The 18,808-nt window shown below is 42.3% G+C and overlaps 1 protein-coding gene across 1 annotated transcript in view; it reads left to right on the top strand.

Annotated features, from left to right (window-relative positions):
• Nucleotides 1-1,854: 1,854 nt before the first annotated feature.
• Nucleotides 1,855-18,808, top strand: part of LOC120514883 (butyrophilin subfamily 3 member A2-like) — a 49,341-nt gene continuing 32,387 nt past the window's right edge. Inside the window, exons 1-2 of the mRNA XM_039735518.1 lie at nucleotides 1,855-1,935; nucleotides 8,146-8,189. Coding sequence (XP_039591452.1) covers nucleotides 1,925-1,935; nucleotides 8,146-8,189 — 55 coding nt within the window. The 5' untranslated portion in view covers nucleotides 1,855-1,924. The remainder of the gene's footprint in view (nucleotides 1,936-8,145; nucleotides 8,190-18,808) is intronic.

Below are 18,808 nucleotides of genomic sequence, written 5' to 3' on the forward strand. Positions count from 1 at the left end.
TTGCATCATTTGACCAAATTTGTACATTTGACCAGAAATGGGACATTATACATAAGAAAAATTCTAATACCTCTGATATTCCTTATTAAAAACATGTATGCAACTAGAGAGAAAGGTATTTCTGAAGCAATTTGTCTGAGTTTTCAAAGTGACTTTGAAGTTGGTGACCCCTGATCTAGGCAAGTTCCTAAATATTTATATTCAGTCACTATTTCTACCATGGATGAACATACAGAGTTCTTTCTCTTAAAGTTAGATTAAGGTCATTTTTATTACACCAATTTACCAAACTGTTAATTTGATTTAAATAATGTCTTACATTTCTTTACAGATATTTGTCCTATCACCACGGTCTTATCTGCATACTTGATAATGGAGCAGTGGTCATTGTCCTGTCTCAGGTCCCCTGTGTAAAGCGTAAATAGTAATGGAGATAAAATGCTGCCTTGTGGACATCCTGTGTATGAATGAATGACTTTTGAAAAAGTATCCTGTACTTCGACTGTCTGTGAACAATTTAAAAGAGTAATCCTGAATTCATAAAGTAATGAATGGGTTAACATTCATACTCAGTCAGTACAAATCAGTATGAATAGTTGCAAGGGCATGCATTAAAACCGGTAACATGGAAACCAAGAAAATATGTCATGTTTACCTCTGTCACCAGTCACAATAGTTTAACTGTGTATTATGAATGATGATGCGAGAATATTGCAATATTTTCATTTAAAAATGAAATCCGTTTATGGAGCAAAAATGTCATCCAGACATTATCAGCAACACCCTTTTGTCGTATCAGTGTACGTGAACAAATGAAATTCTCTCAGGAAGTGATGTTAGTCAATAAGTAACAGTTCATTGGACAGTGTAAAGCACCTTAAAAAAAAAAGTTAACCGGCCTTCGTAGTTTGTGACATATAATATTACGTGACATATGGGGTTTTACTATTTATACTATTTATTATTGTAATAACAAAACTAATATAATAATAATGACAGTTTACAAAGCTACTGACGATAACTTTCTCCCTCCCTTTCTCTCTCTCTCTGTTAAACAGTGTGTGCATCAAACTGGTATGTGTCTGTGGCACCAAATCCTAATCCTCGATAAGAAGGATGAGGCAGACCAGAATTAAGGTAGGAAGATCTCAATTAACTGCTGAACGATGCAAAGCAAAGAATAGTTGCAATGGTTTTGTAGAACTTAATGTTTATTTGAAGACAAATATTTATGTGTGGTTTCTGAAACAGAACAAATACAATAACATAAAATAACTCACAAATAAAGGCTCAGAGAACGCTAAACAGGTAATGCTCAAAATGGTCAGTGGATGGCAGCAGAAATTAACACAGCGCTATGACGTGCTTTCATTGACTAAAGGTACTAAATAAAACTTACGAAATACGTTAGCGCTGTACAGACTCAGACAAATCAATACTTAAGCAAATATTACCAAGTCTGTTTTCTTGAAGCTCTTATATATAATAAAGAAGCAACATTTCTGAATGTACTTATACAATCCTGAACATTAAATTGAACACACCTTGACACAAAGGGCTGTCTGAACTTGTCAGCAAAACAACGTTACGAGCTTTACCATTACTTGCAGAAAATTATTTCTATTAAAATAAACAGCAAAGCGTGACTTAAATCAAACAGAGGCACACAAAGTCAACAAACAATAGAATAAATGCAAGTGCGTGCAGACTCCCGAAAGTACAGCGCATTCCGCATACCAGATGCAGAAAACAACACGTGCACACGCTCATGCATACATAACGCTTTGAGCGTGATGACGTAACAAACAGCGTGCTCTGACTTTTTTACACTCCCCCTCTTCCTGTGTATTTCTCTCTTGTCAGTATTTCAGATGTCCTTTTCGGGCCTGCTGAGTCGACCGAACTACGCCTTCGTCTAATTAAAATGCCTGGAAGGTATGTTGTTCTATTTCTGAACTAGTTGCAGTGTACTACGAACCCATTCCAGTAATCGTTTGGCAAAGACGCGCAATCATATATTATAATTAAAACAGCAAATAAATGTCATTACATGTTGAACAAGTTAAAAAGAAGTGTCAGGTGACGAAGCGTGTAGTTGATGTTATAAAAGTTATTGGCAAATGTGGTCTCAGCTTCAGAGGTGATAAAGAAGAGGCTGCTTATAGCTTAGAAAACATTGCTGTTAACCATGGAAATGTCCTCGAACTGATTTTAGTATTAAGCAAACATGATATTTGCCTTCAGCAGCATGTAAATGCCTGCATAGAAAGTAGCACGAAACTGGCGAGAAGGGCAGAGGCTCTATAGTTACCTTGCTGTCTAAGGACATGTTCAGCAAAGTTGTGAATGTAATCTGTCAACTCATAAAGAGAACAATAGCAGAGGAAGTTAGACAGGCTGGCATGTTTTCGCAGGATATCGGCTCTGAAGACCAGTGGTCTATCATATTTAGCTATGTAACGGATGTCATCCATGAAAGGCTGATTACCATAGAGAAGTGTAAGTCATCTACAGGGCATCATATTGCAGAGATCCTGAAAAAAGTGTTGCAGAAGCTCAATATTAACATCAGCACATGTGTGGGCAACTCAACATAATATGCAGGGTCAGTAGTATCAGGGGTTTCTGCCCTTCTCTTCCTCTCAGATTCATGTATGATGTTATCTGACATCTTTGAAACCTTGTCCTTAGAGACAGAACAGGCAGTGTTGTGGAAAGTTCCTCCCTCTTCTCACTGCTTAACGAAATAGCAGTTTTATTCAGAGAGTCATCCAAGCGCATGCAGAATTGGGAACAGATGAGTCAGGACACACACCACAGAAGACTTTGGCCAATAGATCACACAAGGTGGTGGGCTAAGGATCAGGCACTAAGCAGCAAAGTATTTGGGTTTTTTGGGACTCCTCACGGAGGCTTGTTTTTAGAACTGTTTTTGACTTTACATACCATTGTAGAGGACAGGGCACAAAAGCCAACTGTGAGGGCCAAGGCAAAGGGATTCATAGAAGGCCTTCTGAAGTATGAAACAGTGCTTACTGCTCAAATTGTCCTACGCATTTTTGAGCAGACATCTCCTTTATCAAATTACTTACAAACAAAGGGAATGGATATTATCACAGCTCAACGATTGTTTGAAGGGACAGAGGACAGTCTCAGGAACAGTGCTAGTGGACTTTGAAGGAGTTAACTGTGCAGCAGATAAGTTTGTGTAGTGAGCTTTGAGAAAGCTGCAGGAGGAAGACGAGTGTGAGCTGGTGGTACAAACTGCCATTTCTGAGCGAAGGGTCGGAGAAAAGAAAAAAAATGCCAGGGGAGCTTGCAGAAGATGAGCCAATAGCATCAGCTATCACTTAAAATTACTTTTTTACTAGTAATAAATTGGATTTCATGTTCCTGACAGAGACTTGCCAGCGCGATTCTGATTTTACTAATCTGATAGAATTGTGCCCTGAGGACTGCTCTTTCATTAGCAAACTGCGGCACACCGGCTGTGGAGGTGGGATCGCCATGGTTTTTAAGAAGTTATTTTAATGTCATTCTGTTCCTACCATTTCATATGAGAGTTTTGAACTTCAGATTGTTAAAATTGGGCGTGTAACCCCAATATATTGTATTTTAATGTATCATCCACCTGGTGTGATTAGTCTTTTTCTTGCTGGTTGTCAAGATTTTGTATCCACCATTATTAAGCTGGATAGAGTAATAATGGTTGGTGACTTTAACATCCATGTAGATATTTCATGTAGTGTGGCTTCTTTGTGTGTATCACAAACTCTTTTAATTTTGTACGTTGTTGGCCCTACCTATAGTGGGGGCATACATTCAATTTGTTTTTTTCTTATGGAGTTATTTTGAATGATGTTACTATTTGTAATGTAACCTTTAGTGATCATAAGTTTGTTTTGTTTGACTTGTCTTCAAATTTAGAGCTGTCACCCTGTGTTAACTCTAGGTATACTTGTTTCATTAATGAGTCAGTGATAAATCATTTTGTTGATTTGTTTGTGGCATCTGATGCCGGCAGTAATGTTGATAATTTTGTGTTAGCAGTTCAATGTTTTAATGATCATTGTACTGATATTTTGAATAAGACTGCTCCTCTTAAAATCAGGCAGCATTCTGTTAACCACTAAGATCCATGGATGAATGACGTAATCTTAGGCGTTCCTGCCGAAAAGCGGAGCGCCTATGGAAGTCTACTAATCTGGAAGTTCATCATTCATTCTTAAAGGATTTGCTTGCTTCTTTTATTTCTTTGGTTAGGGATGCCAGAACAGCTTATTTTTCTAATCTTATTCAGACTCACAAGCGTAATCCCAAAGTGCTATTTGATACTATTCACATTATTTCTCCATCTCAATCTATTACTCAGGTTTTTTCTAATAGTCACTGTAATAATTTTCTTACATTTGTTATTGGCAAGTTAATGTTGTTCTGGCTAATATTGTTCCCGCTGTCTTACCTAGTGCTCTCATTCACTCATGTTCTGAGTCTTTTGTGTTCTCCGAAGTTTCACTTTCAGATCTTTCTGACTTGCTCAGGAAGATGAAACCTTCATCATGTCCTACTGACCTGTTGCCAACATCATTAATGTTAAAATCTTTGAGTTTTATAGGTCCGTGCCTTTTGAATATCACAAACTGCTCCTTGAGATCTGGTGTGGTTCCATCGTGTTTTAAACATGCTGAAATTCAAACGCTGTTGAAAAATCTAATTCTGATCCCTCCATTTTGAGTAATTACAGGCCAATTTCAAAACTGCCTTTTACTGTCAAAGTTTTGGAAAAGTTGGTTGAACAGCAACTGTGTGCCTTCTTAGAAAAGCAGCAATTCTTTGATTCTTTTCAATCTGGTTTTCAGAGGCGACTTTCTACAGAAACAGATCTTCTAAAAGGTTTTAATCATCTTTTAATTGCTGCTGATGCAGGCAGGTGCTCTGTGCTTGTACTGTTGCCTGTATTAGACAAGAATGGGAGAGCATTCCTATTTCTAAACTTGAGAAACTGGTCTCCTCGGTCCCCAGACGTCTGTTGAGTGTTGTAAGAAGAAGGGGAGATGCCACACAGGGGTGAAAATGGCCTTGCCCCAACTTTTTTGGGATTTGTTGACACCATGAAATTCTGAATCAACATATTCTTCCCTTAAAATGATACATTTTCTCAGTTTAAACTTTTGTTCCGTGATTTATGTTCTATTCTGAATAAAATATTAGAAGTTGGCATCTTCACATCATTGCATTCAGTTTTTATTCACGATTTGTATAGTGTCCCAACTTTTTTGGAATCCGGTTTGTAGAATTCATTTTAAAGTTTTGTTACTTACTTTCAGAGCTTTGTATGGCCAAGCTCCCAAGTACCTAACTAGTCTGCTCCAACGCCATAAAGCTTGTCGGACTCTCAGATCTGGGCAGCAGGACCTTCTCATTGTTCCACGCACTCGGCTAAAAACCCGTAGAGATCGTGCATTTCAGTCTGTGGCACCGAGACTATGGAATAGCCTGCCTTGTGGTCTGCGTGGAGTCGAGTCTGTTGATTCTTTTACAAAACAACTGAAAACATTTCTTTTTTAAATAAGCTTTTAATCAGTGCTGAATAGTTCCAGTTTGTTTATTTATTATTTTTATGGGTATTGTTAATGTTTTGTTTTAACTGTTGTATTTGTACTGGATTTGTTGTTCAGCGCACTGTGACCTTTTGTCTGTGAAGGGTGATATATAAATAAACTACTACTACTACTACTTACTTCACTTTTAATGTACACAATGTAATTTTCTACACTGTGATTGACAATATCCATATCGGACACACTTGAGACATGGGCCAGATATAATCAGCATCTATAGTCCCAGACCACTTGGCCACAACATCTGCAAGAAGATACGGATGTTCTGTTGAAGAGCAGCTGGATATTTAGCACCAAGAATCCTTTTTGACAGGTGTAGATGGGATGCAAGAGTCTGTGAGTGTGAATAGGGATGAGCATTGCATCCAGTGCACCTACAATGCCAGGGATGGCTACATTGGCATGAAAACTACTATGCTATCTATCTATCTATCTATATTGTGATGGGTGGCCACGGCCATTACATGGCCAGGACTCCAGCTGGATGGAGGGACTGGGGCATAGAGTATCCACAGAGCACTACCTTCCCCATGACATTATAGAGCAGCCTTCCTGGGCAGTTGTGACACCATGGATTCCTGCAGGTCACACTAGGAGCTGGAGTTTGGTATTGCCTTTTTGGGTTCTGTTTGGGCCACCAGGGGGAGCTGCTGAGCCCAGAAGTGGACTTCGACCACACCTAGGAGTGATTCCAGTTAACACTGATGAGTCACCTGAAACACTCTCAGGACCTGCTTAAAAAGAGCCACCTCACTCGAGCAGCCAGAGTCAGGAGTAGGAAGATGAAGCTTGGCAGAGGCAGAACAACGAAGATAAACTATTGTGTGTAAGGGACTGTGCTTTAGAACTGTGCAGTAATGGTGGGAATGAGGGAGAATAAATAAACCGTGTGTTGTGCTGCACTTTCATCTATACCTGTTGTGTCGGGGTCAGTGTGGCTGCAGTGCCCCTGGTTTCAACAATACATTTAAGACTATATCTTTTTTGGTTTTCCCAAAGTTGCCAAACTATCAAAAATGCAGCATCCATACAGAGTAAGGTAAAATAGCATAGTCCAGTAGGCACAAGGCATCAACCAACACAGCAACAAATTATATGAATACAATTATGTTTATATGCACCAGGTCTAATAATATTAGTTGTTAACAAACAGTATGTACAGGACATAACAAGAAACAACCAGACAATACAAATAACCTTATTACAAAATGGTTAGTAACACTGAGTTTTAGGTGCAGCTTCTTTAATTTTGGAGCTGGTCAAGGAAAAGTGTACGATTTAACCATTTAAAATACTGATGGACCAAAACTGTAATATCTTATTTGCTGTTATTTTTTTGATTCTTCACTTGTGTATATTTGCTTTGTCATTGCTTTTTCTTGTAAGGCTTAGTGGGCATTTCATTCATTCTTTGTCTTAATTTAATTTATTTGTAAAATCCACCTGCTGCATTTTAAAGTTTTATGCCATGTACATGGGAAACACCATTCCTTTGTTCATTCATTTGTTCATTCAATTCAATTCAGTTTCTTTTTGTATATTGTTTATTTCTTTCATCCTTCAAGGAGTGTAGGCACAAAGCACAGTGACAATTTCCCCGGTGAATATAATTACAAACTTCACCAATCACTAATTACATAATGAGTACACATAAAGACATGGATTTGTTTAAACACACAGGAAAGCAAAGAAGTTAGAAACTGACTGACATAAATGCAACCCAACAGCCCATTAACATTATTGTTGAATTTGTTAAAAATACAACAGACAGTTATGAAAGGCACTGTAATAAAACTAGATAGATGAATAAAACCAGTTTGTCTGTAGAAATGAATCACTGGAAAGTCTCATCATTGTGTTATGACATTGGTACAGGGCATCTTGTCTCTCTAGTCTTACTAATCGCTGCACCCTCGGGAGAATGTGTGCTCATCAATGGCAGTCATTTTCTAACCCATGTAGTCCTGAAGAGGGTCATGTGGGGTGCTAAAGCCTATCCCAGCTAGCACAGGGCACAAGGCAGGACAGGGCACCAGCCCACCGCAGGGCACAAACACACACACACACCAAGCACACACACTAGGGACAATTTAGGATTGCCAATGCACCTGTCCTGCATGTCTTTGGACTGTGGGAGGAAACCCACACAGACACAGGGAGGACATACAAACTCCATGCAGGGAGGATCCGGGACATGAAACCTGGTCTCCTTATTGCAAGGCAGAAGCACCACCATTGCACCACTATTCTGCCCTCATCTATGGCACATTTATGGTATTTTCATGTTATGTCTACTTTTTGGCCTTCCAGACAATTAAGTTTACTTGTAATTTAAGACTCTGCTTCTGTGAATGCAGTTTTATAATGTGATTAATAAACTGTTAAAATCTTTTTGATTATAGGTTCATCTAAAGAAGAATAAGTCATTAGGTATAAAATGTGAAAGGTATTTTCAAAAAGTTATTTAGTGATACTTACTACTGCTTTAATAACATTTTACATTTTTTCTGTCTTTTTTCAACAGATGTCTGAAGACGCTCCTTTTATTGATGGTGAAGTTAGTATATGGTAAGAATTATATTCATATTTCAACTTTCAGAGCTCAGTGCATTAAAAGAAAGCTCACAAATTGAGTGACCTGTGCACTGCACTCTGTTTGAAAATAGCTACTGTAGATATCTAGATCAAATCAAATCAAATTTTATTTGACAGATGCAGTTAAACACACAGAGCAAATTTTGTGAAATACAAAGTTACAGAAGTTATTTGTTAAAATCCTTAAATGTCATATTAGAGGTAAGGGTGGGAGTTAAAGAAATCTCACCTTTTCTTGTGTGCCTAATAAGAGTTCAGTACTTTCCAATTTAAAACAAAAACTATTTATGCCAAAAAAAGGTTTCTAACACCTGGTCTTCTATAGTTAAGCATTTACTTTGAAGAAGTGGTCTGCTACTATCTAAAACCATGGAGTTGGACGACTGGTAGCAGTTACCATAATTCAAATTTATGCTCTACTTAGCAGCACTCCCTTTATATTAGTGTGGTTATCTGACCAGATGGGACAGCATTCTGAGGTTTATATTTATTTTCCTAGCAGGTGCTTACTTCTAAAAACAAATTCCAAAAGTGGTCAACATAGTTGAGTAAACATCAGTCTTGGGGACTATTTGGGAACAACTGCTACAGGGCAAGTGTATAAAATTGATTATTATAGGTGAAGAGCTCAGAACAAAATGCCAGCCAGTTACAATTCCAAAATTACAAAACCTAACAGCTGATATCAGTCAGACAGAAATTCACCAAACAAGAGAGTCTTCAAATGGTTCTGAAACACATTGAGGGGATTTAAGTCTTTGAATGGAGGTGGGCAGCACATTCCACCCGCCAGGAGCTACACATGAAGAATCTGGTTTGAAATTTGATGCCACACAGAGGGGGCATCACCAGAGGCTGTTCATTAGCAAGTCAGTGTTGGCGAGAAGAAGCACAGGATCTCATAAGTTTCTCCATATGTATAGATGCTGACCCACTGACTATAGCGAGCATCAAGGATCTGAGCGTAATTAATGCCACTACAGGATGCCAGTGTAGAGATTTGAAGAGAGGAGTGACATGTACCCACCTCAGCTGGTTGAACACCAGATGTGCTGTTGCATTTGGAATCAGCTGTAGCAGCTTGGTGTTCCTGCCAGCAGAGAGTTACAGTAGTCCAGATGTGAAAAGACCAAAGCCTGGACCAAGAGTTGTGCTGTATATTCTTGCAGTGGCACTGGTTAGTTAGGCTGCAGCTCCTAAGAACTAGTGATGAGCGAGCATGCTCAGCTGAACATGCGTTCGGCTCGAGCATCGCTATGCTCGGAGCATGGTGCTACTCGAACGAGCACCACATGTGCCTGTGTGCCATGCTCAAGTCTCCGCCCCACACGTTTCGCAGGTTGGAGACAGCCAATCAAGGGGCAGGTAATTACTGCCCTCACTGTAATGCCAGTAGCCATGTCAGGTGCTGGCATTACAGTGATTGGCTGGCCAGAACACGTCTTCTGGTGCTATATAGCACCTGATACCGCGTGTTCGGCTCAGACAGAGACAGGGAGAGACGCGGATAGGCAGGGACAGATTAGTGTGCGCAGACTTTCACAGCTCTCACATTCAGCAAAGACCCAAAAGTCCTTTTAAGGACTCTAGTGTGTGTTTGACAGTCTGTATTTTAGACTACATTCATCTGGGCACAATATACTGTGCATGTTCTGGGCTTTTTTGGGACATATACAGTCGGACATCAGAAAAATTTTCTGTACTTTAAATTCAATTTAATCTGGGACAAATATACTGTCCATATTCTGGTCTTTTTTTGTCACATATAGTGTCCTGAAACAGTGGCTGTAGTCACATTACATTCATCTGGGCCTAATATACTGTCCATAATCACAGTCTGGCATTAATATGAATAAGGTGAACAATAAGGGACAGGGAAGTGGGCGTGATGCTGATGGTGCACGCATAGGCCATCAGAAAGAAACTGTGCCTGCTGCCAGTGCACCAGAAAAAAAAAAAACACTGTACCCAGCTTCATGTCCAAGTTAGCTGGGCAACGCAGGACAACACTGTCCAAGTCGGGCCAGTGCGAACAGTTGGTCGGTTGGATTGCTGAAGATAATGGTTCCAGTCGTTTCAGCACCACCCTCTCTTCCACCAGGTCCAGTCTCTGTAGCCAAGAGCCTGGTCAACAAAAAAATCCTCACTCTTTTCATCCTTCCTCCCACCATGTAGAGGCTTGCCAAACGAGTGATCCCACACTCGGATATTCTGAGGAGCTCTTTACAGTGTTTTGACCAGCTAAACTCGGGCACTTGAAAATTTGTTTAGAGCCATCCCCGGGCACCTCGATTAATTTTTTAAAGGGCAGTCACTGAGCACTTTCCTGAATGTTTTGGGAGGTCAGTCACCTGCAGGCATCCTAATTTTTTAAGCGAGCTAACGCAGCATTTTAATTATTTTTGGGGTAGCCACTGAGGCATGCATTAAATTTTTAGAGCGCATCACTCGGACTGCATGTAATTTTTTAGGCCAGCTCAATCGCCTATGAATGTTTTAAGGCACTACCGCACCGTTTAAAAGTTTTAGAGCGCACTCAACTCGCCCCACTTTTTTTTAAAGGCACCAAACGCAGGCACTGCAAAAGTTTTCGCAGTAACGCAGGCTTTTTCGTGAGGGAAAATGTTTTAGAAAGGCAGCTATTTCGGCCCCCTTTGATTGTTTTGGGGCGCCGTTTTTAGGCACTCCTTTTTTTAAAAGGGCTGAACAATGCCCCTTTTAAGGGTTTGAGGTCATCAACTGCAGGCACTCCCTTAGAGAGCGCCATCCCCCAGGCCTGCTGAATGTTTTAGAGCGGCAACTGCGGGCCTGCATTAATGTTTTAGGGGGCCCCTAAACCGAGGCACTCTTTAAGTTTTAGGTGCCAAAACCGGAAAACTCCATTTTTTTAAAGCGAGCTCCCGCAGGACCCCTTTAATTTTTTAGGGCCCAGCTGAACAGCATGCCTTAATGTTTTGAGCCACAACCCGCCACCATTAATGTTTTAGAGCCAATAACGCAGGCACTGCATTAATGTTTTAAGGTCCCCAAACTCGGCATTTTATTAATGTTTTGAGCGCAGAAAATAAACCCCTGATTAATTTTTAGGGCGTAAACTTGCGACCCAAAATTTTTAAAATCACCCAACAGGCACTCATTAATTTTTAAGCCCCAGCTAAACTGCAGGCACTCCATTAATGTTTTAGGGCCACTAAACTGCAGGCATTTAATGTTTTAAACGCACTCAACTGCAGGCACTCCTTTAAATGTTTTTTGGCGCCAGCTCACTCAGGCACTAAATTAATTTTGGGGGGCAGCCCAACTCAGCCTGGGCCCCTTAATGTTTTAAAGAATGAAAACCCAATCCCACTGCATTTAATGTTTTAAGCGCACTAACCGGACTCCTTTAAATTTTTTGGCGCACTAAACGCACACTCCATTAAATTTTTGGAGCGCATCAACTGCAGGCCTGGGATGAAATGTTTTGGGGGCCAGCTCATCAGGCCCCTTTTAAATGTTTTAAGCCACTGACACTACATTAAGGGAGCGCACTAACGCACCCCTTTTAAATTTTTTTTAGAGCGCACTCAACTGCAGGCACTCAATTAATTTTTAGGGTCATTTCAACGCGGGCCCTCGAGTAATGTTTTGAGGCCGACTGCAGGCCCCATTTTAAGTTTTAGGCCCCACTCACCTGCAGGCACTCAAAATTTTAATGTTTTGAGCCGAAATAAACTGAGGACCAATTTTAAATGTTTTGAGCGCAGCTAACGCAGGCCCCCGCAATTTTTTAGGGGAGCCAACCCGCATTTTTAATTTTTAACGTTTTCCCTACCTCCCTGAGGCACTGGCATAAAATTTTTTGGGCCCACCAACGGGCAGGCACTTTAAAATGTTTTAAAGGCCCAGTAAAGGCACTGATTAATTTTTAGACTAAACCTCACCTGGGCACCCCCCTTTTTTTTTTAAACCACCCAGCTAAAGAGGCACTCGCAAAATTTTTTTAGGCCACAAAACCGCGGGACTCAATTATTTTGACGCCAACCAACCGGGCACTGATTAATTTTAAAAGCCACCCCCGCGGCCCCGGGGATGTTTTGCCCCGCTCAATCAGCACCCTGAAGTTTTAACCCCAGCTAACCCGCAGGTACCCAGGGCCAGCGCCACCCCCCGCAGCAACAGTTGTTTTAAGGCAGCTAAACTGGGGGGCATGTAAATGTTTTGGGCAATTTTAAACTCATTTTAATTTAAGGGGTTTAGAGCGCCACTACCGCGGGCACTATTAAGTTTTAGAGCGCACTCAACTGCAGGCACTCCATTAGTTTTTTGGCCCCCTAACGCACCCTGTTTTAAAGTTTGGGGCCCTACCACATTTCGAATTTTTTTAGAAGCGCACCAACGGAACACTTCCAAATGTTTTAGAGGGGGCAGCCCAACCCACCTCTTGTAATGTTTTGGGCATAACGAGGTTTTATTAATGTTTTAGAGCGCCACTAAACTGCAGGCACTCACATAAATTTTGACCCGAAACTGCAGCATCATTTTAATGTTTTAGGCCCCTTCAACTGCACCTCATGAAATTTTTTAGAGTCAAAAACGAGGACCGGGATTAATGTTTTGACCCGCCACTAAACGAGCACCCCAAATGTAAGGGGGGGGGTTTTTAGAAACTCAAAACTGCAGGCACTTTCATTAATTTTTTTGGGCCCAAACTAACCAGGCACTCATTAATTTTTTGGCCCCATTCAATTTGGGCACCTAATTAATTTTTGGGCGCCAAACCCTCGGCCCCTTCGCAAAAGGGCTCACCACACAGGACTCATTAATGTTTAAGGCCGCACTGAGGACTCCAAAGTTTTGGGGCCAACTCCCCCAGGCCCCCGATTAATGTTTTAGCCGCCAGCTAACGCAGGACTCCATTAATTTTTAAGCCACTCACCCAGCCCCAAATTTAATTTTTAAAGCTCACTATGCAGGCCCCGGATGTATTTTAAAACGCCACCCAACTCAGCACTCCAATTTTTTGACCCCACCCAAATTTTGCAGGTTTTTAAAACCCACATTTGTAAATGTTTTGAGCGCCACCAACCGCAGGCACCCATTAATGTTTTAAGGGCCACTAAACGGGGACCCCATGAAGTTTTGGCCCGGAAAAAAGAGACTCCATTTGGAAGCCACTAACTGCGGCACTCCTTAATGTTTTGGGCGCACCTAACGAAAACACTCCGAATGTTTTAACCCGCCAGTACCGCGGCCCTGCTAAGTTTTGAGCCAGCTACGCAAAAATTCGAATAATGTTTAGAGCGCCAGCTCACCGCGGGCACTTAATAATGTTTTACCCCGGGAGCTAACGCAGGCCCCTAAATTTTTTGAGCGAAAAACTAACGCAGCACTGATTTAATTTTTAACCCCATTTCAACTGCAGGCCCCAAAATGAAAGGGTTTTCCCCCTTTGGAAAGTTTAAGCCATCTCAACTGCAGGCACTAAAATGTAATGTTTTGGAGCGTCACAACTGAGGCCCGATGAATTTTTAGGCAGTAACTGCAGGCCCGATTAATGTTTTAGACGACCCCTATGAACCCTCAAATATTTTAAGCCAGCTACCGCGCCCCTCCTTTTAATAGGCGAAACTAACGCAGACTCAGTGTTTTGAGCGCAACTCGCAGCCCCCATTTAAATGAAAGGCCCCAACTAACGAAACACCGTAATTTTTTAAAAGGCTACCAAAAATCAGGCACTCAAAATGAAAATTTTGGAGCCGCCAGAACTGCAGGCATTCTTAATGTTTTAGGACCCGAAACCAAACCGGGGATTTGCGAAAATTTTTTGAGCCCCCCCTCCCTGCAGGCACTGCATGTAATGTTCTAGAGCGGCAACTGAACAGCATGCACCGCATTTAATGTATCAGAGCCGCCTTCTCAACTCAGGCACTCACATGTAATGTTTTAGAGCGTCAGCTCAACAGCAGGCACTCTGCATGTAATGTTTTAGAGCGTCAGCTCAACTGCAGGCACTCGCATGTAATGTTTTAAAGCGTCAGCTCAACTGCAGGCACTTGCATGTAATGTTTTAGAGCGTCTGCTCAACTGCAGGCACTCAAATGTAATGTTTTGAGCGCCAGCTGAACTGCAGGCACTCGCATGTAATGTTTTAGAGCGTCAGATCAACTGCAGGCACTCGCATGTAATGTTTTAGAGCGGCAACTGAACAGCATGCACTCGCATGTAATGTTTTAGAGCGTCAGCTCAACTGCAGGCACTGTCATATAATGTTTTAGAGCGTCAACTCACCTGCAGGCAATCGCATGTAATGTTTTAAAGTGTCAGCTCAACTGCAGGCACTCGTATGTAATGTTTTAGAGTGTCACCTCACAACTGCAGGCTCATCTAATGTTTTAGGCACTCACATGTAATGTTTTAGAGCATCAGCTCAACTGCAGGCACTCGCATGTAATGTTTTAGAGCGTCAGCTCAACTGCAGGCACTCGCATGTAATGTTTTAGAGCGTCAGCTCAACTGCAGGCACTCACATGTAATGTTTTAGAGTGTCAGCTCAACTGCATGCACTCGCATATAATGTTTAGAGCGTCAGCTCACCTGCAGGCTCTCGCATGTAATGTTTTAGAGCGTCAGCTCAACTGCAGACACTCACGCATGTAATGTTTTAGAGGGTCAGCTCAACTGCAGGCACTCGCCTGTAATGTTTTGGAGCGTCAGCTCACCTGCAGGCACTGTCATACAATGTTTTAGATCGTCAGCTCAACTGCAGGCACTCGCATGTAATGTTTTAGAGCAGGAGCTGAACAGCATTCACTCATGTAATGTTTTAGAGTGTCAGATCAACTGCAGGCACTCGCATGTAATGTTTTAGAGCGTCATCTCACGTGCAGGCACTGTCATATAATGTTTTAGAGCGTGCACTCACATATGTTTTAGAGCGGCAACTGAACAGCATGCACTCGCATGTAAAGTTTTGGAGCGTCAGCTCACCTGCAGGTACTGTCATGTAATGTTTTAGAGCGTCAGCTCAACTGCAGGCACTGTCATATAATGTTTTAGAGCGTCAGCTCACTAGCATGCACTGTCATATAATGTTTTAGAGCGTCACCTCACCTGCAGGCACTCACATGTAATGTTTTAGAGCGACTGCAGGCAATGTTTTGGAGCATCAGCTCACCTGCAGTCACTGTCATGTAATGTTTTAGAGCGTCAGCTCAACTGCAGGCACTCGCATGTAATGTTTTAGAGCGTCAGCTCACCTGCAGGCACTGTCATATAATGTTTTAGAGCGGCAGCTCAACTGCAGGCACTCGCATGTAATGTTTTGGAGCGTCAGCTCAACTGCAGGCACTGTCATGTAATGTTTTAGAGCGGCAGTTGAACAGCATGCACTCGCATGTAATGTTTTAGAGCGTAAGCTCACCTGCAGTCACTGTCATATAATGTTTTAGAGCGGCACTTCACCTGCAGGCACTCACATGTAATGTTTTAGAGCGTCAGATCAACTGCAGGCACTCGCATGTAATGTTTTAGGCGTGAGCTGACCTGCAGGCACTCGCATGTAATGTTTTAGAGCGTCAGCTCGACTGCAGGCACTCACATATGTTTTAGGCACTTGAACAGCATGCACTCGCATGTAATGTTTTGGAGCGTCAGCTCAATTGCAGGCACTCGCATGTAATGTTTTAGAGCGTCAGCTCAACTGCAGGCACTGTCATATAATGTTTTAGAGCGGCAGCTCACTTGCAGGAACTGTCATATAATGTTTTAGAGCGGCAGCTGAACAGTATGCACTCGCATATAATGTTTTAGAGCGTCAGCTCACCGCAGGCACTGTCATATAATGTTTTAGAGCGTCCGATCACCTGCAGGCAGTCACATGTAATATTTTAGAGCGTCAGCTTAACTGCAGGCACTGTCATATAATGTTTTAGAGCGTCAGCTCAACTGCAGGCACTCGCATGTAATGTTTTAGAGCGTCAGCTCAACTGCAGGCACTGTTGTATAATGTTATAGAGCGTCAGCTCAACTCAGGCACTCGCATATAATGTTTTAGAGCATCAGCTCACCTGCAGAACCTCGCATGTAATGTTTTGGGTGTCAGCTGAACAGCATGCACTCGCATGTAATGTTTTAAAGCGCTCACCTGCAGGCACTGTCATATAATGTTTTAGAGCGTCACTCACCTGCAGGCACTGCAATGTTTTGGAGCATCAGCTCACCTGCAGGCACATCATATAATGTTTTAGAGCGGCAGCTGAACAGTATGCACTCAAATGTAATGTTTTAGAGCGGCAGATCAACTGCAGGCACTCGCATGTAATGTTTTAGAGCGTCAGCTCACCTGCATGCACTCGCATTTAATGTTTTAGAGCGTCATCTAAACTGCAGGCACTCGAATGTAATGTTTTAGAGCGTCAGCTCAACTGCAGGCACTGTCATATAATGTTTTAGAGCGTCAGCTCACCTGCAGGCACTGTCATATAACATTATAGAGCATCAGCTCAACTGCAGGCACTGCATGTAATGTTTTAGAGCATCAGCTCACCTGCAGGCACCATCATATAATGTTTTAGAGTGCCAGCTGAACAACAGGCACTCGCATGTAATGTTTTAGAGCGGCAGCTCAAGTGCAAACTCTCATGTAATGTTTTAGAGCAGTCCAGCTGAACAACATGCACTCGCATGTAATGTTTTAGAGCGTCAGCTCAACTGCAGGCACTGTCATGTAATGTTTTGGAGCGCCAGCTCAACTGCAGGCACTCGCATGTAATGTTTTAGAGCATCAGCTCACCTGCAGGCACTCGCATGTAATGTTTTAGAGCGGCAACTGAACAGCATGCACTCGCATTTAATGTTTTAGAGCGTCATCTCAACTGCAGGCACTCAAATGTAATGTTTTAGAGTGTCAGCTCAACTGCAGGCACTCGCATATAATGTTTTAGAGCGTCAGCTCAACTGCAGGCACTCGCATATAATGTTTTAGAGCGTCAGCTCAACTGCAGGCACTCGCATGTAATGTTTTGCAGCGTCAGCTCAACTGCAGGCACTCGCATGTAATGTTTTAGAGCGTCAGATCAACTGCAGGCACTCGCATGTAATGTTTTGGAGCGTCAGCTCACCTGCAGGCACTGTCATATAATGTTTTAGAGCATCAGCTCACCTGCAGGCACTTGCATGTAATGTTTTAGAGCGTCAGCTCAACTGCAGGCACTGTCATATAATGTTATAGAGCGTCAGCTCAACTGCAGGCACTCGCATGTAATGTTTTAGAGCGTCAACTCAACTGCATGCACTGTCATATAATGTTTTAGAGCAGCAGCTCATCTGCAGGCACTTGCATATAATATTTTAGAGCGTCCGATCACCTGCAGGCACTCACATATGTTTTAGAGCTGCAGCTGAACAGTATGCACATGCCTGTAATGTTTTAGAGCGTCAGTTCAACTGCAGGGACTGTCATATAATGTTTTAGAGCGCAGCTCAACTGCAGAGCACTCATGTAATGTTTTAGAGCGGCAGCTCAACTGCAAGCACTCTCATGTAATGTTTTAGAGTGGCAGCTGAACAACAGGCACTCGCATGTAATGTTTTGGAGCGTTAGCTCAACTGCAGGCACTGCATGTAATGTTTTGGAGTGTCAGCTCACCTGCAGGCACTCGCATTTAATGTTTTAGAGCGTCATCTCAACTGCAGGCACTCACATGTAATGTTTTAGAGCGTCATCTCAACTGCAGGCACTCGCATGTAATATTTTAGAGCGTCAGCTTAACTGCACGCACTCTCATGTTATGTTTTAGAGCGTCAGCTCACCTGCAGGCACTGTCATATTATGTTTTGGAGCGTCAGCTCAACTGCAGGCAGTCGCATGTAATGTTTTAGAGCGGTAGCTCAACTGCCGGCACTCGCATGTAATGTTTTAAAGCGTCAGCTAAACTGCAGGCACTCGCATGTAAGGTTTTAGAGAATCAGCTCACCTGCAGGCACTGTCATGTAATGTTTTGGAGCGTCAGCTCACCTGCGAGCACTCACATATGTTTTAGAGAGGCAGATCAACTGCGCACTCGCATGTAATGTTTTGGAGCGTCAGCTCACCAACAGGCACTGTCATATAATGTTATAGAGCGTCAGCTCAACTGCAGGCACTCGCATGTAATGTTTTGGAGCATCAACTCAACTGCATGCACTGTCATATAATGTTTTAGAGCGGCAGCTCAACTGCAGGCACTCGCATGAAATGTTTTAGAGCGGCAGCTCAACTGCAGGCACTCGCATGTAATGTTTTAGAGCGGCAGCTGAACAGCATGCACTCTCATGTAATGTTTTAGAGCGTCAGCTCACCTGCAGAACACTGTCATATAATGTTTTAGTGCGGCAGGTCACCTGCAGGCACTTACATATGTTTTAGAGTGGCAGCTGAACAACATGCACTCTCATGTAATGTTTTAGAGTGGCAGCTGAACAACATGCACTCGCATGTAATGTTTTAGAGCGTCAGCTCAACTGCAGGCACTGTCATATAATGTTTTAGAGCGGCAGCTCAACTGCAGGCACTCGCATGTAATGTTTTGAGCATCAGCTCCCCTGCAGGCACTCGCATGTAATGTTTTAGA

Source organism: Polypterus senegalus, chromosome 1, assembly GCF_016835505.1.
Source record: "Polypterus senegalus isolate Bchr_013 chromosome 1, ASM1683550v1, whole genome shotgun sequence".
Taxonomy (NCBI): domain Eukaryota; kingdom Metazoa; phylum Chordata; class Cladistia; order Polypteriformes; family Polypteridae; genus Polypterus; species Polypterus senegalus.